General features: G+C 38.7%; 3 protein-coding genes across 6 annotated transcripts; all 3 read left to right on the plus strand.

The window, feature by feature from the left end:
* Window positions 1-795: 795 nt before the first annotated feature.
* Window positions 796-3,966, plus strand: LOC135628497 (glutaredoxin-C8-like). 3 transcript variants are annotated; one of them, XR_010492872.1, is made up of 4 exons: window positions 796-1,119; window positions 2,217-2,290; window positions 3,514-3,612; window positions 3,697-3,966. XR_010492872.1 is itself a non-coding variant. In XM_065135178.1 (4 exons), exons 1-4 carry the CDS (start codon window positions 928-930, stop codon window positions 3,813-3,815), a joined length of 396 nt encoding a protein of 131 aa, XP_064991250.1. In that variant the 5' UTR covers window positions 796-927; the 3' UTR covers window positions 3,816-3,966. The 3 variants fall into 3 exon arrangements, 1 of the variants encoding a protein (XP_064991250.1); XM_065135178.1 differs by having other exon boundaries at window positions 796-1,031; XR_010492871.1 differs by having other exon boundaries at window positions 803-1,047.
* Window positions 3,967-5,352: 1,386 nt separating this feature from the next.
* Window positions 5,353-19,730, plus strand: LOC135585221 (villin-3-like). Of its 2 annotated transcripts, none has more exons than XM_065137194.1 (23): window positions 5,353-5,532; window positions 8,219-8,325; window positions 9,124-9,223; window positions 10,382-10,450; window positions 10,562-10,804; window positions 10,893-11,070; window positions 11,149-11,281; window positions 11,396-11,558; window positions 11,916-12,063; window positions 12,180-12,280; window positions 12,372-12,527; window positions 14,032-14,100; window positions 14,191-14,259; window positions 14,385-14,522; window positions 14,645-14,773; window positions 16,303-16,450; window positions 16,587-16,597; window positions 16,682-16,822; window positions 16,937-17,062; window positions 17,233-17,298; window positions 18,439-18,772; window positions 18,861-19,066; window positions 19,141-19,730. In XM_065137194.1, the coding sequence occupies exons 2-23, from the start codon at window positions 8,270-8,272 to the stop codon at window positions 19,252-19,254; spliced, it is 2,898 nt and encodes a 965-aa protein (XP_064993266.1). In that variant the 5' UTR covers window positions 5,353-5,532; window positions 8,219-8,269; the 3' UTR covers window positions 19,255-19,730. The 2 variants fall into 2 exon arrangements, with proteins under 2 accessions (XP_064993266.1, XP_064993265.1); XM_065137193.1 differs by lacking the exon at window positions 5,353-5,532 and adding an exon at window positions 5,708-5,754.
* A 152-nt stretch (window positions 19,731-19,882) lies between these two features.
* On the plus strand, window positions 19,883-22,252 carry LOC103997694 (uncharacterized). The gene is made up of 2 exons (XM_065137195.1): window positions 19,883-20,235; window positions 21,082-22,252. Exons 1-2 carry the CDS (start codon window positions 20,180-20,182, stop codon window positions 22,049-22,051), a joined length of 1,026 nt encoding a protein of 341 aa, XP_064993267.1. The 5' UTR covers window positions 19,883-20,179; the 3' UTR covers window positions 22,052-22,252.
* Window positions 22,253-22,579: the final 327 nt, after the last annotated feature.

A 22,579-nucleotide genomic window follows, 5' to 3' on the forward strand; every position in this document is an offset into this window, starting at 1 on the left:
TATATATATATATATATATATATATATATATATTCAATATGGACTAATAATTCCATGCTGGGGTTTTTTTTTCCCCATTATTATTGCTATCCTAAAGGGTTACAATCATTCACATCTGAGATGGAACTCCCATGTCCTGTCATTCACGGCATCATCTCGTTTTGTCACAGACTCATCCCTCTTGTACTGGTCGAATCGAGTTGTTTCGTGGATGACGATGAGACTCCATGCATACTAGTGTTTGTTTTTTCCTTGGTAGAAAATTTAAATTTTACCTTAAAACGATAGTGAGTACAATCATTGGCATCTGAACAGATCAAACCAACAAGATGCAGACAAAAAAGATTTGATGGCGATAACCAAATTGTCCCGAGTCCCTCCCGGACAAAATTCTTGAAGGGTACACTTGGAACAATCATTAAAGATGTCTTCGTGGTCTTCGTTGGAACAATCATTAAAGATGTCTTCGTGGTCGCCGTTGTCATCCTCCTCTCTCTCTCTCTCTCTCTCTCTCTCTCTCTCTCTCTTTCTCTCTCTCCTGCAACTTAAATTGGACTATCTGGTACAATTATACTACGAGGGAAAGGAAATAATTTGATCTCGAGTCTGGTAAGTTAAACAGCGGGATGATTAAGTAGAACGAACGATCTAACCTTCCTTGTAAAAGGAGTGGACCCAATGAACCATTCGGTATATACGTTGAATGATCTACCAAATTACTTACTGTGAGCTCCTATTCTATACATTATAATTTCGTTAATTTAGCCACAACAACAAACGAAGATGTCCACATCGCATCACATCGCCGTCTGTCTCCTTCCTCGCGTCACTTGGTACTCGTGCACACTCCCTTCTCCTGGAGTCGCTGCTCTCTTCGGGAATCTCGTTCCCGGGAAGATGCAGACGATGGGGTGACGTCGGCTTGGAATGGCGACGGTGGCTGCGCTCGCGGTGGCGGCCTCCCTCCTGGGCCCCTCGGTCGCTTTCGTCAACAAGACCGTCTCCTCCCACGACATCGTCATCTTCTCCAAGTCGCACTGCTCCTGCGTTCGCCTCTCCCTTTTCCCTTTTTCTCTCTGCTACAATAGCTCGATGGATCTCTTTGGTGACCGCGTCCTGGTTCGAACATTTCGTTTAACTTGTCGTTGGCTATGGTAATTTATTGCTCGACAGTAGATTTTGGTTTGTGCTCTCACCTCCCCGGAAGGAGAAACGTATTCTTGTCCATCGTCCGGGAACCGAAAAGGAAAGTCTCGCATCGTCTGAGAGACTAACCCTCTTTTCCGGACTAAATAGATGCCGACGAATTAGAATTTTGGTACATCCACCGAGTGAGTCAATTTTGGTATCGTGTCACTTGTTCCTCAACTTCTTTGCAGCTTTTCTAGTAATTGAGTTTTATTACGGCGGCTGGCGATCGCAAAGATTATTGCTGATAGCAGAGTCGAAGTTCGACCATTGTTTAGATTTGATGAACGTATAAAATGATGGTTGACGAGAGTCTTTCTCAACAATCTAACATGCAGTTGTAGAAACTTCTGCATCATGGAGGCAACTGTTCATTCTAAGTGTTCCTATAGAGAATTCAGAGCATTTGAGACTTCTCTAGTACTCGGAGTTCATAGGAGCCACATATAAGGGTGTGAGGTTGTCCAAAGATTTCTTCTAAGTGGGGCTGTAGTTTTGATTTTAAACTTGCTGATGGTTTTATGTCATAAACCTCCTGTTAAAGTAATTCTTGATGTCAATTCACACACTTCTGGAATTAAAGGTATCTTTCCAAATTATGATTGGTTTTTGGTAGCTACAACCTACATTTGTTGCTTTTACGATGCTTAACTCTGCATTCTTAAGACTCGAGTGTTACTTTCTTTAAGATGGACTGGAAGAACATGCAATGTTATTTCTTGTTCTTGGTGTGGTCCTCCTGGCAATCCTAAGTTCTGGAGCTCTTCTCGTTGTTGGGCATCTGCCAATGAGTCGAAAATTATTATCTACGACAAGCATATTGTTCGTGCGGTGGACTTCCACCTTCCTTACTCTGTACATAAATTCTCACTTTAAGATGCTTCTTCATACATGTACTTGTATTTGCTGGAGTTCAGTTAGTCTGTGAACTTCAAAGAATTGATCATTTTGATTCAGTTTTAATTTCTTAGTCTAAACTGGACTCAGAATACTAACGAGATATTTACCATTCACATTTGGTGGGACAGGTGCTATCGAAGGGCGAAAGCTGTCTTTAAGGAATCGAAAAAAGTGCCTTATGTTGTGGAGCTGGATCAGTGTGGTTTGTTTGCTGAACCTTCAAGTTCTTCTTAATTTACCTGTCTCCAAGGCCTTATGTTGAACTATAGTTTCATTAGTTCTTTAATATTGTACAATTTAGGTCTTCAAGAAACAAAAAAAGGAAAAGAGATTGTAATAAAACTTAAAATAAGAGGCAAACAACTTTTTCAAACTTGATAAAACAAATTTCACTTTCGATACATGTTTTTTTTTGCTTGAGTTTCACACTGCAAATAGCAAGGAGGTTTGTGCACAACAAACACCTAAAAGACAGGTGGAGAAAGGAAATGGAAAACATTCATTGCAAATAGTTCTGCCCTAAGTCATCACTGTGATATTTATTTGTCTCATAACAACCCTGGGATCGTAATTGGAAAGTTTAAAATGCAAAACAGTTTTAAAAATTACTAGGAAATTGGAAAATAGGACCCATGAAATTGTAATTTGAGCTTAAAAATGGCATTGTATAGGGCTTATTTTTGCATTTTGATGAAAAGCAGCATCCTGCTCTCAGGATCAGAAGTAATGCCTGTCGAAAGTTAGAATTTCAAACTAAGTTTGACTGTCTATGCAGTGTGATTTCTTGCATTCGTCTTGTTCCATGCACCTCAAAGCAAGCTATTCCACATTGGTTTCAAGATTCCCTAATATGTAATATACAGAATTACAGCCAGAAAAGAAGCAAAAATGCCTCGTTTTGTGGATATTTCGTTGCCTAGTATTTGTGGGAATCTCTAGTTCTCATCTTTAAGCATTAAAATTTAACAGAAATCATAAAAACCAAGAAACTTGCAGGGAAGTCATATTGAGACAGTAAATTATGTTTAAATATTGTATTTAAATTACACATGTTAAGGAAGTAGTCAAAGGAATCAACGTCCCTGCCTATTAACCGAGGTACCTAACATAATTGTTAGAAGGATTGGTACAATAGATCATATGACAGTTCAGTCACTTTTAACTAGTAATCTTAAGTTCGAACCGGTCATCCTGAGTTGGAGCTTTCCTTTTTTTTATCATATATATATACACAATAATATTGCTGCTTATGATTACTTTACTACGTGGTTGAAGCATATTGTGTTAACATAGTCAAGAGTTTTCTAGAATAATATGTTCCCTAGACTAGTGACTATCTCCACTAACATTGGCAATCAACATCATCTGCAAATCATTGTAGAAGCAATACACAGATTTTTCATTTTTGTTTCCCCTTCTTCTTAGAGGATGGATCTCAAATTCAGGATGCCTTGTCTGGGATGGTCGGGAAGCATACAGTGCCTCAAGTATTTATCCATGGAAAGCACTTGGGTGGCTCTGATGGTAACTAAGCTCCACCTTCTTCCCTTCCACCATTTACATATGAATATGTTCTTACCTTTTTCTTTTTTTCCTAATGCATTTCAGATACTGTTGAAGCATATGAAAGTGGAAGGATTCTGACTCTTCTGGGCATTGACTCAAAAGATAAATCTTTAAATGATTTATCTCTCATTCATCAATCAGTCAGGGTATGGATGAGTTAAATCTTGTTGATGGTGTATCTGGATAGTGTTGCAAACAGGTTTAGGTGTGAGTGCATTTGTAATGCTAATATTGGTCAGTATCTTTGGATAATATTTCTTGTGGTTATCCTTTAACATATCATGATAGTGAATAAACTATGGATTACTTGCATGTTTGCATTACCATATACAAATCATAGAACTCAAACAGTCCACTTGTGGTTTTAGAAATCTTCTGGTCAAGTACTGTGGCTATATGCCTCTTATGAGTTGAGATGCTAAACATGGTTTAATTGCAAAAGCCCATAGCTCAATTACCACTCTTTTATGAGATGTGCCTGTTTGCTTTCAAGATGGAAAACAAAGAATGATCTTTGTAATGTGATACTTCACTGCTTACAACAGCTTTTCATTTCACTTTTTTGCTTTTGTTTATGGTTCAAAGTTACATATCCATCCATCATTATTTTAAATAGATATCAAGATTGCATTTCAGATATCAAATCACCCATACCACTTGATAGTATACTTTGGACTTGGACTTAATTAGATTATATCAATGTGCAACTTATCCACCTATTGACATTTTGATTTGATCGATTGCAACATGCTTACCCTTAGTATATAGTCTTTTCAGATTTCTTTGGTCATTTATGTTGCTGTTTCAGTGTTATGTATGCAGTCGTCAAACACCATATTTAATGATTCGTGTAAGAGCTCCAGAAAGTAGCGGTACGGTCACCCACGAGGGTCCCGCGACCAGCCGCGAACGACGTGGCGAGGGGCCGTCGGGTGCCGCTGCGTTCGCGTTCGCGTTCGCGTTCGCGTCTCGTATCTCGGGCTTGTCAATCATTCGCTACCCACGTGCGTCGCCGGAAGCACCGAAGCCACGTGTCAGAAGGCAGCTAGTTCTCTCTCACCGTGGTCCGCGGAACAGGAACCAATAGTCATCGCCCACGTCATCGGGCGACGGCGTGGTCATCGAGACGCGTGTAAACGAAATCATTGCGCATCAAATGGAACAGTAAAAAAAAAAAGCCACGTTGAACCCACTCAACTATAATTAACTCCCAAATTTCCACCCACCTACCCGCTCACCGTCGCCCTTTCCAGCTCATCACCGCCACCGCAACCAACCCCCATAAAGCAGTCAAGATGATTGGATGGGGAGCCGTGAGCCCCACCATGGACCCACCCGAGTCAGTCATGCAGGTGACGCGGTAGGTACTATTTTTCCATCGGGACCCACCACGTGTGCCCCTCGGTCCCCCTCTGCTACCACTCTTCCGTGCGACCTTCTTTGTCATCGCGGTTGGGCGGTGACCGCCCCCTGACCTGTCTTCCTTTCCCGACTTCGAAAAGAAGGACAAAGGCGCTCCCTTTCTTTGTCTACTTATTCTCGAATACAATCACCAACTTAATCTTATTTCCGAACTAAATCCCGCTCTTCGAAAAAGAAGTGCTTAATTCCGTGATAATTAACCTTACTTTATGGCCTACGGTGCGTCGCGAGGGCCCCGTCGCCTCCCGATTCCAGCAGTGATAAGCACACACACACCCCACCATCATTCGGCCCCCCTCCCCCTGCACTGTGCTCCCTTTTCCCGTTCCATTTATCGTCTTGGACGACCTTTCCCTTCTCGCTTCGTCGCCGAGATCGATCGGTCGAGCGACTAGGCCTCCCGACGTGCGCCCCTCTACCTGCGTCGGTGTCGCCGCACGATCTTAGCCACCGCAGGTGCGATTTCTTATTTAATTCGATTTTTCTCCGCATTTACCGGGTTTTTATTTCTCCTTTTTATTCGTAATGGGGGTGTGGTTAGTTCGTGGGAGTTCGAGTCGGTTTCTGGTTTTCTTGGTCGTGGCGTAGACTTCCCCCAGCTCGGGGGCCGATCTCTCTTTTTCTGTTTGGGTGGAAATCTTGGGAATGGGGATGGAGAAGCCGATGTTTCCCGTTAAGGTATGGTTCCCACTCTTTGATTCCGTTGATTGGTGCGGTTTATTGGGTTCTCCGTTAGGCTACCGATGACTGGATTTGAATTCAGTTGTGGAGACCTTAGTTGGCTATCGCTGAGACTGTTGTTGATCATTTGGACTGTCACTGTTTGTGGCTGACCTTGTGGGAATTGAATTGTTCGAATTCACGAACAGCATTCTCTGAATCCATCTGCTAAAGTCCAGATCTTAATGTGATCCAAAATTCCTGCACGTTATTCTCCCTCAGATCTTATGATCTGTGATCCAGACTTTTGTTCAGAGCTTAATCGAATTTTCCCAGTGGCACTTGCTGCACAGCGCTGCAGATTAGTTGTGAAGTTTGAGATAATGTTGATTCTGATCTGTTCCTAAGTGATGCACAAACTGCCTTTGCCAGCTAGCTGTACTTTCTAGATTTGGTTTTTGGCTGCATGAGTTGCCACTAGAGCACCATGAATTCTTGGTGGATGCACTCTGTTAATTACTTGTGTTTAAGGACGAGATCTAGATCAAAAGCGTATGTAAAGATATGCACTTTTGATGTTGGACGGGGCTAGACGTCTGTGGCTCCAATGCGTATTTTGAATCTTGTGGCATTAAAAATGAAGTGTCATACGGACAAGAACCTTTAGTGTCATGGCGTGTGCTGAGGTTGTAAGTGTTCAGATATTGCCTCCAACCTAAATTGCATCTTGCCATCAAAGTGTTTTGCTTGCATTTAAGATATGCCACAGCAGGATATCTACTTTTATCTTCCTAAGAGTTCCTTTATCTTGCCCCTCATGTCTACATGATTAAACTGTGATGATCTCATTTCAGTTCATTGCTACCTTATTTTTCACGTGATTAAGTTCAGATTCATTTTTGTGTCTTTGATGCAATGGTTGATTGGAAGGGGGTTAAAAATCCTGAATACTACTGAAAAGGACATGCAAAGTTTAGTTCTATAATCATTGTATGAATGCTGCATTATATCAAACAACTGCCAAATTTATGAGTTAATAACATGCATAATATGCCATCATCTGTAATTAGTAACAGGTTTTAAGTTAAACAAAGATGCAAGAAATACAATTTCTATGGTTGGGCATTATAATCCCACAGTTACTGGTATCGTCATATGTAGTCACAGGAAATTTTGTGGTTGCGGACATTATAATCGACGTTTACACAATTCCAGATTCTATTATATACAGGTAACTGTGGCTTATACACAGTTAAGAACAACTATATTGATTTGTGATTACTGATACACAAATATTCCGAGGTAATGCATATACATGATTAGTTGTGTGCACTAAAACATATACATGGTTTAGTTGAACAACATTGAAACAAACTAATTATAAACCAAGCTTTGGTGAAACATGCCTGGGATTGCGCTATTAGAGAAATGACCTCAGTGTACATAGTTAATTTTGTCTAATTTTGTCTAGCTTGTTGATAGGTGTCAGACCAAAAGTTCAACCTTGTAGCCAACTTGTTGCATTGTTGCTGATTAAGTAACTAGAAAATTCAGCACAATGGGGTAAAATGTTCAACTCTATGTCTAATTATAGAATATTAAGTGCAAGTTTTTTTTTTTAAATCTCAATCTAATAATGGTTTTGATAACCTTTGGATGGGTATGGCATCAGTATACTGGATGCTCTACCGAACTATACCACATGCAATCAACTGAAATAATGAAAATTAACTACTGACTGGAGATGGGGGTAACAAGATAAATGAGATAATTTGATGGGAAGAAGAATTGTATAACCACTTCTTCCTACCAAAAGTGGTTGATGAAGTAACTCCTAATCATAATTTTGTTACTGTATCATGACTATCAAACACTCAATCTAGGAAATTACTCAATTAGTTTGAACAAAACTTGATTTACATTTGTCTAATTTAATGACTAATTCAGACTAGCTGTTAGGCCAACAGCTGCTAACTCATTGTTGGACTGGCCATTTAATTTATACTATAAAATTTATAATTAGGAGTTCTGCGGGTATCATGAATCAGCACATACTAATAAAATCAGCAACTTATTTTTGTTTATCAGATGCACACTGTGTTAGATGCATACGATAATTTCCATATTTTTGTGCTAACATACTAACCATGGAGATCGTCCCACTTGGAGATCTTATAGTGTCCTGTCTGTTCAGTTATGCCGTCTTGCCTTTGCTGAATACTAACTACTGCATAGTATCATCCCATGCCTTGATTTTGTTTGCTTCTTGGTTTTTAATCTGTGGTTAGTCCATTTCAAGAACTCTTGAGCTTTGGAGGCATCACATAATCAGCAAGCTATAACTAAACTTTAGACCCAGCTTTCTTTTGGAAGATACTTGAGCATTGTGCATCATATAGGAACTTACAGTTATTATTACCTTCTTTATTAATTTATACTTAAGTTAACTAATAGCTTTTAATTTCCTGATATTATTTTGCAGAATTTTGCTTCTTCTAGCTTTAAGACAACATCCAAAGCTAGTCCTTCCAGTATGGCAGTGTCCATGAAGGATGTGGATTCAGCTTTTCAAGGAGCTGGGCAAAAGGCGTATCCATGTCATATGACTTCATTATACCATTTTCGTTTTCTCGTTTCTATTTTTAAGGCTATTGAATTTCTACTGTTTACTAATGCAAATAGTAAGAGGATATATACTCTTATTTAGTACAAGTTTCAAACAAAGATTACAGAAAAATTGGAAGAAATTCTCAGCAAAAACATATTTAACACTTAACAATGGTTGAGGATGCATGAATAGTCAGATTCTAAATCATTTTTTTTCTTTTCTAGATTAGATTTATAATCAGTTGTGCCAGTCAGCACAGGCCAAAGCCAAATGGTTGGTTGGCCAGATATCATCATTGTTGGTAGGGTTTTTTGGCATGTGCCAACTGGCCAAGACAGAAGTCCGCTTGACTTGATATTTGTTCCTGATCTTGAAGTCACATAAGTGACTCCACATCTTGTTAAACAGTTGCATTTGCAAAATCAAATAGACTCGTCTTCCACTGCTTGCTTTTTAAGTGCTTGAGATTGCTACTGGGGAATGAATGGGTTCTAATTGCTTGAGGAAAGAGTTTAAAACAATTAATGTTAAAGTAGTCCTCTTTATCATTAATAGCCTAGGAACCATGAAATAGTTATTGAAGTAGAAGAACTAAAACCATTGGTAGAATTATTGAGTAGAGAAGAACTATATAATATAATTGCTATCTGATGAAATCATGCATGACTAGTATTGTGGATGTTGTTGCCCTTCATTTTTTTCTATCATTCGTTACTGTCTTCTTGTGGTTCTACATATTGTGATATATGCACGTTCGATATTCCTTAACTACAGTACAGTGGACTGGAGATATGGCGTATTGAAAATTTTCACCCAGTCCCTGTACCGAGTTCATCTTATGGGAAGTTTTTCACTGGAGATTCATATGTGATTCTTAAGGTATTTTATGATATTTTGTTATTAATGATGATTCCATATGCTTCACTAATTGATAATTAGATTACTTCACCAAAATCCACTTTAATTTTGTAGCCTAAATTAGATTTAGATGACCTAGATTATTTTCGTAGTTCGAGATTTTACATTATTCTGCTTTCTTGGTTAAGAAGTACAATGAGTCTTTGGGTGTTAGATCTGAAAAATCAAAATAAGGTGGGTTAGTTGAAAGTGCAGAATGCTCGAAAACAATGTGTACAGGATGAGGTACTGTTATGTCATCCTAACTAATATAAACAGAGTCTAGTTTATCAGGTTTATAGTTTGGACTTGTTGAAGAGTTCTTATGCAGCCAAAAGCACTGACTGGGCTGAAGAATGAAGCAAAAAACATAAATTTCTAAATTATGTTTTACACAATTGAGGCACAGATTCTTCTAACCAAAGCTGTTATCTATCCATATGCTATCATATAGTCAGCCTAATGTGAGGTTTCATGCTTGTTGTTTTTCAAACATTCGTGGAATATGTATATGCTAGTGTATAAGCTCATCTGAAGGATTAGTGAGACTGCATTCTGACTTCTATGTGGTGCTTTTTTCTTTATTTATCAGTAAAATGTTCTCTTTAGTAAGCTAGTCTTAAGTTCTCATGCTGTGACTTCCGTGCTATGCTGAATTGATGAAGGATTTTCTTGTTGTCTTCTCTTTGGAATCAGTATTGCAATGATTTTGCAATGGGTATTTTTCATTATGTTAGTTGAGTATGAAAAATCTTTTGAGCTTGATAGATTTTCTCAATGATTTGTGAGTCAAAGGATGACTAGACCTGCACAGGTTTCAGTGATTTGTTGATATGCTTAGTATAATGGATTTCATTATGTTATTTAGTGAAGTCAAGTAAGTCACTATAAATATGTGATGTGGTTGTTTTTAAATTTGGTTTCAATGTTTTGCAAATACAGGATGCAACTTATTCGAATTTATCTTCATATTAGGAATATCTTCTCGGAAGGTTAAGTTTATTGTTGTCTTTGTTTATAGAGGAACTTTAGTTGCAGATTTATGCATTTTTCTTCCCTTTTTGCTAATTGATATATTTTTGTCTTACTAGAATCTATAATGGGTCTTTGTTGGTAAACTAAATTATCTTATTTGGACAGACAACTGCCTTAAAAAGTGGTTCTCTTCAACATGATATTCACTATTGGCTTGGTAAAGATACTAGCCAGGTCAGTTGGTATTCATTATGTATATTTTCACCAATTTCTTTTTTGAAGGATAGTCCTGGACCTCATCGTAATGATTATCCAAGTATAATCTTTAATTGTTGCTGTAAACAGGATGAAGCTGGGACTGCTGCAATCAAGACGGTTGAACTTGACGCAGCCCTCGGTGGTCGTGCTGTTCAATATCGTGAAGTCCAAGGTCATGAGACTGAGAAGTTCCTTTCTTATTTCAAACCATGTATAATACCACAGGATGGTGGTATTTCATCTGGGTTTAAACATACTGAGATAAATGAGCGAGAGCATGTGACTCGTTTATTTGTTTGCAGAGGAAAGCATGTTGTCAATGTGAAGGAGGCAAGTTATTTTTATAGATACATGTGACTTAAGGGATTTATACAAATACGATCTTAAGTTTGGTGATGTTGTCATAACTCATAACCAGGTCCCTTTTGCTCGATCATCTCTCAATCATGATGACATATTCATTCTGGATACTGAGTCCAAGATCTTCCAGTTCAGTGGATCTAATTCATCTATTCAAGAAAGGGCTAAAGCTCTTGAAGTTGTGCAATATATCAAAGAAACTTACCATGAAGGGAAATGTGAGGTGGCAGCTGTTGGTAAGATGACCTCTATAAGTCCCAATGAGTGATTGTACTAGCAACAAAAAACTTGCTCACTTATTGATCTTTGGATAGAGGATGGGAAGCTGATGGCTGATGCTGATGCTGGAGAGTTTTGGGGCTGTTTCGGGGGTTTTGCTCCTCTTCCAAGGAAGATAGCTTCTGAGGGTGACAGGAAGGCAGAGACCTTTTCTGCAAAGCTGCTATGGTAATTTATTATTTAATAATCTTAATATGCTAACAAAATGAGTTTTTGTTGTACTACTTTTACACACATATTAGTTACTAATGCATCTCAAATATGGAAAATTTTGCCTTCTAGTGTTGATAAAGGACAAGCTGTGCCCGTTGAAGCAGATTCCTTGACAAGGAAATTACTGGACACATACAAGTGTTACCTGCTCGACTGTGATACTGAAATATATGTATGGATGGGCCGAAATTCATCCCTTGCACAAAGGAAAGCTGCTAGTTCTGCAGCAGAAGTAAGTCCTTTTCTGATTAGAGCCTCTTATTCTCTAATTGATCTATTATATTTTTCACATGCACAAAGGCCTGAACTGAGTTGGTGAGGAGATGAAGTGGGAGGAATCTTACGGAGGCCCACATTCTGAAGATTTTCTGAATGCCTGAAATCATATGAATTCCTGTATCTGAGAAAATTCCAGATTGTGGGTTTTGGAGTTGATAACCTAGGGAGATTGTCTTTTCATTTCAAGTGTCTACTCAGCTTGATGTCATCCATGCTATTGATTGGCATCCAAGAGCACTTTTGTATCCTAGTTTATGCTTGTTTGAAGTTCATGGTAATTCTACCATTTAGTGTCATTTATGTTGCACAGGAATCACTACTCGAACCTGGCAGGCCACAAGCTCATGTTATTCGGATAATTGAGGGATTTGAGACAGTAATGTTCCGGTCCAAGTTTGAACAGTGGCCGCAGAAAAATGATGCAGTTGTATCTGACGAGAGTAGGGGCAAAGTTGCAGGTTAGTGGAATAACATAAAAGTTCTTTAATATGCATTAAAATTTTGTCATTATTTTTTGCATGAGTTTGAGAATTAGTTTGTACAATATGTGATGAGTTATTGCTTTTATTGGCAGCATTTCTTAAACGCCAAGGACTAAATGCAAAGGGCATTAACAAAGCTTCTCCTGCCAAAGATGAACCTCAACCATATATTGATTGCAGTGGCAATTTACAGGTGCTGGCTTAGTCCAAGAGGAGGCTGTTTGCAATTTTACAGGTCATATATCTCATTTTATGCTAAATATTACTTTTTGCCTAATGTACAGGTCTGGCATATAAATGGTAAAAACAAGATTCTTCTTCCACCCTCAGATCAATCTAAATTTTACAGTGGAGATTGCTATATATTCCAATATGCATATCCTGGAGAAGAAAAAGAGGAATATCTCATTGGTACTTGGTTTGGGAAGATGAGCGTTGAGGTAAATTTTCAAAGTTTTTGAGCTTGTTTATCGAGTAACTAGGAGTGTTTACCGCTCAAATGTCATGTAATTCACAAAATTGGAAATGTTAAATGAATATTACTAAATAATAATTTCCTGAATAATAGATTTTACCCTACCAGATCCCTAATTATCAATTGAGCATCCATGTTGGTGCGACTTGAATTAGATCAAGTGGAAAAGCGAACAAATACTTGGATATTTAGACATAAAAGGCAGACTCATGAGACACTTATGATACATCTATTAGGATAGACCATAGAATGATGATGGGCCAGAATATAAAGAAGAACAAGAGAACCCTGTTTCCCAATGCAGAGGGTCAAGAGGAGCAGATTAGTGCGAGTGGGAGTCACGAGTTCCAGGGAATCAATGACTTAAGAGGAGTGCTAGGATAAAAAAATCAATTATTTTTCTTAGAAGCAACCTAATTCATTTTCATTTTGAAGATGACAAAGAAAAAATTCTTGGTTATCTTTTGTAACTTCTTGTAATGTTGATGAACTCTGTTATATCTGCTAATTGGTTAAGAGTGACAAGCCCTTGCAGCTCTCTTATGCAACCACATATATGATACAAGTAATTGCTTTGCCGATGAAATCCGTCTGTATAAGCTTTGTATCATAGAATGACACTGATATTGTAACACCCCACTTAGTCCCACATCGGAAGTGGGCAATTACTATGATTGGCTTATATAAGCCTAATGAATGTATTATGACAACTCCCGCTAAAGCATTTTGGCCCGTGATTGAAGGATCAAAATGGAGTTATTGGCCAGTTGACTCATCAGACTCGGGTTGTGACATTTGGTATCAAAGCCAACCTAGTATTTGGGCAAAATGAGAGGGCTTGAGTAGGAAAGGGTTATCCATGGATGGAGTTAGAGTGTAACACCCCACTTAGTCCCACATCGGAAGTGGGCAATGATTATGATTGGCTAATATAGGCTTGATGAGTGTATTATGACAACTCCCGCCTAAGTATTTTGGTCCGTGGTTGAAGGACCAAAATGGAGTTATTGGGCAGTTGGCTCGTCAGACTCGGGTCGTGACAGATATAGTCTACTTCGATTGACAATTTGGTAAATAGTTTGCTAATGTTCAAGCTCTGAATTCATACACCTTCTCCAACATCTCATTTTTAATCTTCAAGTAATAGGTATGTTATGCTTAAAGTCCATGTATCACTATAGCATATGTACATCAGGTTAGTTAAATATAACAAAATATTAAAGGTCATTTGTTAGAGTTCTTTACTTCAGAAGTTATGATGGCCAAATGTACTACTGACACAATCATAACAGTTCAAGAATGTAATTATGAATGTACTTATATTGACTTCTCTGGATACGTGTGATTTTCATCGACACTGTTTCAGCACATCGTCAGTTGGTCTGCAACTTGCTTAGAAGATACTGTTAAGTGTTAACCATGAGTATCATAGATATCTAGCATTGTGAAGCATCTATGACTGGTTACAGGAGGAGAGGACTGCAGCTATCTCACTTGCTAACAAGATGGTTGAAAATTTGAAGTCACAAGCTGTTCTGGTAATCTGTTACTACATCAGTGTGTTGAAATAACAGGTTATATGGTAGAAATATATTGTGAACGACAATTTCTTGATCATGTGCTTGCAGGCTCGCTTTTATGAAGGAAAGGAACCGATACAGTTATTCTCTATCTTCCAGAGCTTCCTAGTTTTCAAGGTTTGACCCTTAACAAAAACCTCTTCATCTGAGAGTGTATTTCTGCTATTGAAGCTATCTTTTTGTGGTAGTTTTATTTCTACTATAAGAAACTCCGCCTGATCTTTTCCCGTGTAATATTACAGGGTGGGGTAAGTTCTGGGTATAAGAAGTTTGTCAAGGAAAACAGCACAACTGATGAAACATATTCAGAGGAAGGTGCTGCACTTTTCCGAATACAAGGTTCTGGACCAGAAAATATGCAAGCAATTCAAGTAGAACCGGTAGATCCACCATAGTCTCATTTTTTAATGCAACAATGCTTCAATATACCACATATCTTAAACTTGGCATTTTTTAAAACCTTTTATTGCTATGCTTATACATTTATTTTTTTCTTAATCAGGTAGCTTCTTCTTTGAATTCATCCTACTGTTACATACTGCATAGTGGCAGTATTGTTTTCACATGGTCCGGAAGCCTAACCACCTCTGTGGATCAAGAACTAGTTGAGAGGCAGCTAGATCTGATTAAGGTATGACAAAATCTAGTTCATGTGGTAAATTAGTTTTGTAAAGCTTTTGCAATTGATTGTTTGTTCCATAAGCCATTAAGATAGGTAATGGCTGTACCAGTGGTTATCAATATACATATATTTGACATAACCACTTTGAACTTAAAGGAATCCAGAATCTGTCCTCATGATTTTGAAAATAACAAATTGCCAACGGCATGATGTTTGAGTTCAATAGCTCATTGTATATTTTATAGAGTTATCTTTCTCCCTATAAACAGGAGATTCAATTTCTAAACACCTGAAAATTTTATCCATTGACCATAGACTTTGCTACCTGTTTTATGTCTGAAAATAGGAACATCCGAGAGACTGAGATACTTTTCATTTTTAAATTATGGTGTGGAGCTTTGAGAAGCATTCTCTCACTTAAAGACTTTACTCTAAGAAGGAATGATAAAAGAAAAGAATTATTGAGATTTTAAAATCAAGGTGGAACCGGTGCCTATTTCATCACTATTTTTCATTTGTTCCCTAATTGATCCTCACTATTTAATAGTTGCTATATCCTTAATCTAAACTGAAGTGAAGACTGATCAATGTAATGGTAGGATGTTTAGCACTGTAACTGAGCACCCAAACTTCTTGTTATGCATGCTTTCAAACACTTTCCCCTTACCCAGATCTTCTGCCTTAGTGTCTCTTCTTATCTGCAAGTTCTCTTAGTGATCCTATTTCCATGAAACAAGGTTGAAATCCTAATTTAGCTGTATGACTTGTTCGCCTTGGGAACCTCTGGTTCTTGAATCTCATTGAATTAGATCAAAATATATGACAGGCGATTAGTTGGTTATCTCTTCAACTGTTTTTAGATTTTACTAATCGATTTAACCCAAGTGTTTCATTATGCATGATATGATGGTTTACTGATTGAGATTTTCTAGTACTCCTGATGTCACATTGGCTTATTGTTCACACTGTTTGGTTCCATCCAACTTCGTGAAGACCTTGATATGTGTAGAGAGAAGGCTACAAAGTGCAAATTACTTATTTCCAACATAGTAAAGCATAACATAGCATGGTAAAGGTTTCCCACATTGATCATGTGTTCATAATAATGGCCCTGTCAGAATGTGTGACAGATCTAGTTTCATCTGACAACATGCTCATTCATTTCATGTTAGTAGTAACAGAATGTACTCATAGTCTTGCTATAGCTAACAAAAAATTTGGCAGCTATTAGGTATTATTTTTCTCTTTAATCTAATTCTTGTTGTTGTATCTGATGTTCTGCTTTATGTAGTTGATTCTTGGCGTGTTGTCCCTGAAGGTGTTTATTATTTAATCATTGAATAAGTTGAGGAAGTACGTCTTATTATTTAATGCAGTAACTAATGCTGTGAAACACCCGCATGAGTTACATATTATTTATTTCTTAATACTTGTTCTATTCTAACCTTCTGTGGCTGACCCTCTTGTCCATAATTGAGATTTTTTGTTTGGTGGATTTTTTTCTTCACCACCTATTTATTCTTTTTCAATTTGGACAGCCAAATGTGCAGCCTAAAACACAAAAAGAAGGAACAGAAACTGAACAGTTTTGGAGTTTACTAGGAGGAAAATCTGAACACCCCAGTCAGAAAATTGGGAAAGAGCCAGAACATGATCCTCACCTATTCTCATGTACTTTCTCAAAAGGTAGGAAGTTAGAGGTGCATGTTGTTCATCTATGTTCCTATTTTAGTCCTGTTTTCTATCATTTTATAGGTGTGCTAATGTTAGCTGTTCTATTTCATGGAACGAATATATGGTGTATGCATATGGAAAAATGAAGGCAACCTAAAGGTATGTAGTCCATAATATCTTCTTGAGCGGATCCCTGTTTAACAGAAAGCGAAACTGTCAAACATGTTTGTATTGTGGTTACAGGTGACAGAGATTTTCAACTTTACCCAAGATGACTTAATGACTGAGGATCTCTTCATTCTGGACTGTCACTCAGACATATATGTATGGGTAGGGCAGCAGTTGGACCCAAAAATCCGACTGCAAGCTTTAAGCATTGCAGAGGTATGGAATGCTTTTCTTTCTACCTTTGTCTTCTATCTGCTGCGGCATAAAAATGTCACTTTTCAGAAAGTCCTTTGTTTTGTTTGTTTAAGTTTCTTTTTCTATTTCTAACAGAAATATATTGAACAAGATTTTCTTATGGAAAATCTCTCTCGAGAAACCCCATTGTATATCATTATGGAAGGAAGTGAGCCTCCATTCTTCACTCGCTTCTTCAACTGGGATTCAGCAAAATCATCAGTAAGCATTTGCATATGGAGTTGAATGTCAACATTATGTAAAATGTTTATTTTATATGCAGTATATTTATTAAATATCTTCTTCTGTCTGCTATGATTTTGTTTCTGGGGCAGTTGTAACTATGAGACCAAGGTACTCTTAACTAGGGTCTGACTTATCTTTGGTTGCAGATGCATGGTAACTCATTTCAAAGGAAGCTAGCTATGGTGAAAAATGGAGTTCCTCCAACACCAGATGTAACCTCCTTACCTCAATAGCTACTGATATCTTAATTAGATCATAACAATATGTATAACAGTCATTCAAAATGCACTAGACCTCTGTAAATTAAGAAGCGATTTTTCACAACATCTCTGCTATTTAAATTTCAGAATATCAGAATGCCAAGAGTTTCAGTATTTGTTTTATTTGTGACTTTCTTGATGCATGTTAGGGTTGCATAATTGACTTTTAGGTTATTCTTATCTGTTTTTTCTGTTATATACATCAATGTTAGTAGCATGACACACAATAAACTGATAGCCAATAAGTTATATAAACAGGTTTCTTTCGAATATGAGCTATAGATGGTGGTTTGGAAGAGATAAATATAGAGGTATGAAGAATTGAAAAACAAGAAAATAGTTAAGATGGCTTGTGGTCAAGCAATTGCACCTTTCCTTGATAATTCATCATCATTTTTATACAAAATCAAGAATGCATCCCCTTTTTATGTGTTGACTAAAGCCTAAAAGCACTTTTTTTTAATGATTCCTATATTTTTCAAATATATGGTAGTCAGGTGATTATTTGAACTTTCCTTTCAAACTCTTAGAATAATATATTGATCAGCCTAACAAGATTCTAAAGGTTTTCTCTTTTCTGGCATGGTTGAGTCCCATTGTTTTACTTAAATCTCCTTTGGGTTTCTGATTAACCTTAGACTGGCAAGGTAGCTTTGGACTCTAATTGGATCATAGATACAGTAAACCTGATTTATCTGAAATCTACCATGTCCATTGTAAAGCCTGTTTTTTTTAAGAGTTTACCAAATTATCTGTCTCAACAACCAAAGCTTCTATTTGCTTAGGTTGGTTCTTTCTCATTTAATGCCTACAGAAGTAGTACAATCCTCACTGTATTGGATTTTGTAGCCAAATTTTTCATAAAAAAATCATGATAGGTCTGAGATTCTGGCTCTGAAAAGCTAAAAGCTACATAAAATAATTATTTATCGTGTCTCAGTGACGATCGTTTTTTTTTTCTCCTCGCTACTGCACAACCTTTATATAAACCTTCCAATAATAACTAATAATTATTCTTTTCTGTTAAGGATTTTGGTTTGTTAGAAATTTTAGTTAAGAACTCACATATTGATTACTTGCGCTTACTATCAGAAGCCCAAGCGACGGACACCAACATCCTATGCTGGGAGGTCCAGCGTGCCAGACAAATCTCAGCGCTCAAGAAGCATGTCCTTCAGCCCTGAACGTGTTCGAGTTAGAGGAAGATCTCCTGCTTTTAATGCACTAGCTGCTAATTTTGAGAACCCAAATGCCAGGAATCTGTCAACTCCTCCTCCAGCAGTCAGAAAACCTTCTCCAAAACCTGTGATGCTTGATCCTTCAAAGGTGGCACCAAAATCAGGAGCAATTGCTGTCCTCTCTGCTTCTTTCGAACGCCCAAGGGAAATAATGATACCAAAGTCAATAATACCAAAATCATTAAAAGGTATGCCTGAACTATCTTCTAGAATATGAAGGTCTAGGTTATGCATTGTACTTTAACATTGAAACTTTTCGTCTTTCGTTTGTCAAAGTGAGCCCCGAGAACAACAAACCAAAACCAGAGGCGGACGCCAAGGGAAGCATCGCTACATTGAACACCAGAATGGAAACCCTTACAATACAGGAAGATGCAAAGGAGGGTGAAGCTGAAGATGAAGGGCTCCCCATTTTCCCCTATGAACGCCTGAAGACCACTTCCACTAATCCTGTTACAGATATTGATATAACCAAGCGAGAGGTATACAAATTTTTCGGGTGGTTTCATAGTTGGGGAATTCAATTCAGTTCTAATATTTATGGTCCTAATGGCAGACATACTTATCTTCTGCGGAGTTCAAGGAGAAGTTCGGCATGACAAAAGAATCTTTCTACAAGTTAGCCAAATGGAAGCAAAACAGACTCAAAATGGCACTTCAGTTGTTCTAAGACTTCCAAATTCTGAGGTCCTCTTCTGGCCCTGGATCAGAGACAGCATTGATGGACAGGGTGCTTGGATGTCTTCCTACCCTCATTTCAGATTGTGACTGGTCCTACCCAACCTAGTTGTCATTTAGGGCTCCCCTACTTAGGAATGCAAGGGGGACAGCATCAGTGCTTTTTTAGCTGCTTCTGGTCCCAAATAGTTCATGTTGTTATTGACAGAGTCTTACAAATTTTCCCTTCTTTCCATGTTCGAGCATTATTCCACTGTCTCTCCCTTCTCTCAGGTATTCTTTTCATCGTCCCAGGTTGGTTTGTGAGCTTGCAATTTTTTCTTTCTTTCTTTTCATTTACCGATTGTTTCCAAAGGTGAATACAGTTAAAGGTTGTATTAATACTGCACAACGAGACAGCGATGTGTGTACAGCTGAGTGTAAGAAGATGACAACATAAATTATTGGTGGGAAACCAGTTTGCACCTTCGTTTGTTGTCTTCACTAAATCTGTTTGTTCCATGTTAGCAGCCCCTTCTTCTCTTGATTTATTGTCTCGTCGCATGAAGATACAGTCTCTGTTTTGTTGAAACATATTGCTTTCATGATGTAGAGCACAAGAATGACAAAGAGTCGTGGCTCTTCCACGCCCTTCATCCAGATTAAATCATGGTATGCAGTTTCTTCTTTTAGGATTAATATTTCTCTTAGAGGTTTTATTTTTTAAAATAAAAATCCTAAATTTTATTTTTTTTATTATTTTGTGTCTGTTATTTTTTTAATTGATTTATAGATTTTAATTAAAATTTTCAGTTATGATTGATTACACATAAATCGTTTGGATTATTATTATTGTTCTTGACGCGCTATAACTAGTTTGAGATGACTGAAAAGTTTTCTTCTGCTTGCATCAACCTCACGAGGAACCATAAGCCTGCATGCATAAAGAGGAGAAATCATTCCTTAGGACAAGCTTCGATAATGATGATTCCGAGTAAGTTCTAAATCTTAAGCTTTTGTTTTTATTCATCGAATCACATTTAATTTTTATAATTGAGCCTTTTATCCCAACCATTTATGTTGTCATGCGAATTAGAACGTAATGAATTCGGTCTTAATTGTTAGGCACGGTTAGACGAATCCACGTATTACTTCTCCTAAAATTTGTCTCACGACGCTGTTCCAAGTTGGAAAGAAAACTACTGTGCTTTGACCCGGTCAAACCCCATATTAGAATGTGGCGCTACGTTGACTCCCTATAATTATCCCTCTTTGTCACGATGCCGTCGACGGTCCTCCTCCCTTGTGCCATTAGAAATGGCGTGAGCTCAAGAGACACCTTCGGCCTCGAAGCTGCCTTCTCCCGTCCATCGCAGGTTCCCTGAGAACAACGATGGCTAGGTAATTCCCATCACAAGGTAACTCGCCTTTGCAGCCATTCCTCGATACGTTATATATCTGCATTCCCTTCGATCATAATGGTCCACATGAATGACTTCCTCTCTCTCTCTCTCTCTCTTATGACCCACGTTTCTTTATCTACATCAGATGAAGAAGAAGCATCTCCATTCTTCTTTCTATTGTATTCAAATTCAAATCTATTTGTTTATTGTTTTTTTTTTGTCATTTAATCTACAAAAAAAATTATATTATCATTCTTGAGAGCATCTTTGATGCACAAAAGGAATAATATTACTTTCACAGACAACGTTGTTGAGTCACAGAATTTTTCCGGCTTGCATCGACCAATAATAATGCCGCTATTGGCCGATGGGAATGAAGCGCGATCGTCTTCTTCCTTCTTATCACGTAATTTTCTTCTCTGAATGCCACAAAGCAGAGAGCAGCAGCTCACGGCAACCATGGATAAGGAAGGCGTCGACCAGAAAGAGAAAAGCAACTCAGCTCCGTCAACTCCACGCCGGCTCGATCCTCCAAATGGCAGACGAACCATAGTCGACTCCCCTTACAGGCACATCCCCAGGCCACCTGAGAAGTCTCTCCCACACTATCTCAAACCAACGATATGCTCCACCCATTCCTCCAAGAACCAGCACCAGCCTTGTCATGCTTCCCCGCCATTCGCCGCCGCCAATGGTAAACGCCTTCCGCATAAGCTGATGATCCCCAGAGCTTCTCCGACGCCATGCCCACCTCAATTAAGCCCCACTTCCTCCAAGCACAGAGCAACACGGGCCCCTTCACTGTCACCTGTACACAAACTAGCCGTACGCAATGAAGCGAACTCGGAGAAGGCATCACCGAGTCCTCCCCTCAGAAAGACGAGAAGTCTCCCGTTGAAGAGGGACGCACAGCCTCATGCCAAGGTCGCAGAAGCTGAGGCGACTCGGTCGACTTCACCAAAGAGCAGAGACAAAGAAGTTAAACACCCCAAGAGCTCCGAGAAGAGTGCTGTCGTCGCAGCAGGCAAGCAGAGAGCACGAGCGAAGTCGATGTCCATGACCTCCATCGACATGGCGGAAGGTACAAGAAAGCCAAGCGTCCGACGATCTGGAAAGTTGGTGGCTGGACACGAACGCAAGGAGCAGGCGGCGGCGGGTGAGAGGCTGAGGTGCAAGGGGAAGGCGACGGTGAGGGAAGAGGAGGGCAAGGAGGTGAAGGGGAGAAAGGGGTCGCCGCCCGCCTCCATCGCCGTCACGGACGAGGCTGCTGCTGCGGCGGCGGCGGCGAGGAGGAACAAGGTCAAAGCGCTGGTGGGGGCGTTCGAGACCGTCATCTCGTTGCACGAGGATGTGGGGGCGGATGGTCAAGGAGGTCAACGCGGGGAGGGGGAGGAGTCAAAGAGGTGATCCGGATTGAACGACCCGCAGGGGGAAGGTGTTGACCGAGTCAACCTACGTGGACGAAGAACAGTGTGCTCGAGCGACTTGGCGACCAGTTTTCTTATTCTCATGAGGAGTTATATCTGATGCTGCTGCTGTTAATGTCTGTCTCTCATGAGATCCATATTTTTCTCTCCGTAAGTGTAATATATTACTTTGTTCTGTTTAATCAAGTGGTTTCTCTCGTGATTTCCATTGTGCTATACTACTAATATAATTGTATTAATCTCAATCTTATTTTCGATATTTACAGTCAAATGATTAATGTTAATGGTATAATTTATGATTCATATTCTTCAGATAAGAATATGAAATTACCTCATCCTATCATCATCCAGAATTAGGAAGCAAAGAAATCCTGAGAATGTAATCTCGATCAACATTAACATCCTTCACGTCTTTTCCTTAACACCAAAGAAAAGAAGAGAAAAGAAAAAGAAAAGAAAAAAGACTTTCTAGACGAACTTAGTGCGGCTAAAAGTTCATTTATGGGAA

Source organism: Musa acuminata, chromosome BXJ3-1, assembly GCF_036884655.1.
Source record: "Musa acuminata AAA Group cultivar baxijiao chromosome BXJ3-1, Cavendish_Baxijiao_AAA, whole genome shotgun sequence".
In the NCBI taxonomy this organism is placed as follows: domain Eukaryota; kingdom Viridiplantae; phylum Streptophyta; class Magnoliopsida; order Zingiberales; family Musaceae; genus Musa; species Musa acuminata.

Coding starts and splice junctions, on each gene's coding strand:
- LOC135628497 (XM_065135178.1), top strand. CDS start 928: ATGGCGACGGTGGCTGCGCTCGCGGTGGCGGCCTCCCTCCTGGGCCCC. Junction 1,032..2,216: donor GACATCGTCATCTTCTCCAA/GTCGCACTGCTC, acceptor TTGGTGGGACAG/GTGCTATCGAAGGGCGAAAG. Junction 2,291..3,513: donor TGTGGAGCTGGATCAGTGTG/GTTTGTTTGCTG, acceptor CCTTCTTCTTAG/AGGATGGATCTCAAATTCAG.
- LOC103997694 (XM_065137195.1), top strand. CDS start 20,180: ATGCATAAAGAGGAGAAATCATTCCTTAGGACAAGCTTCGATAATGAT. Junction 20,236..21,081: donor TTCGATAATGATGATTCCGA/GTAAGTTCTAAA, acceptor GCCACAAAGCAG/AGAGCAGCAGCTCACGGCAA.
- LOC135585221 (XM_065137193.1), top strand. CDS start 5,722: ATGGGGATGGAGAAGCCGATGTTTCCCGTTAAG. Junction 12,528..14,031: donor TTGGGAAGATGAGCGTTGAG/GTAAATTTTCAA, acceptor GACTGGTTACAG/GAGGAGAGGACTGCAGCTAT. Junction 14,101..14,190: donor TGAAGTCACAAGCTGTTCTG/GTAATCTGTTAC, acceptor ATGTGCTTGCAG/GCTCGCTTTTATGAAGGAAA.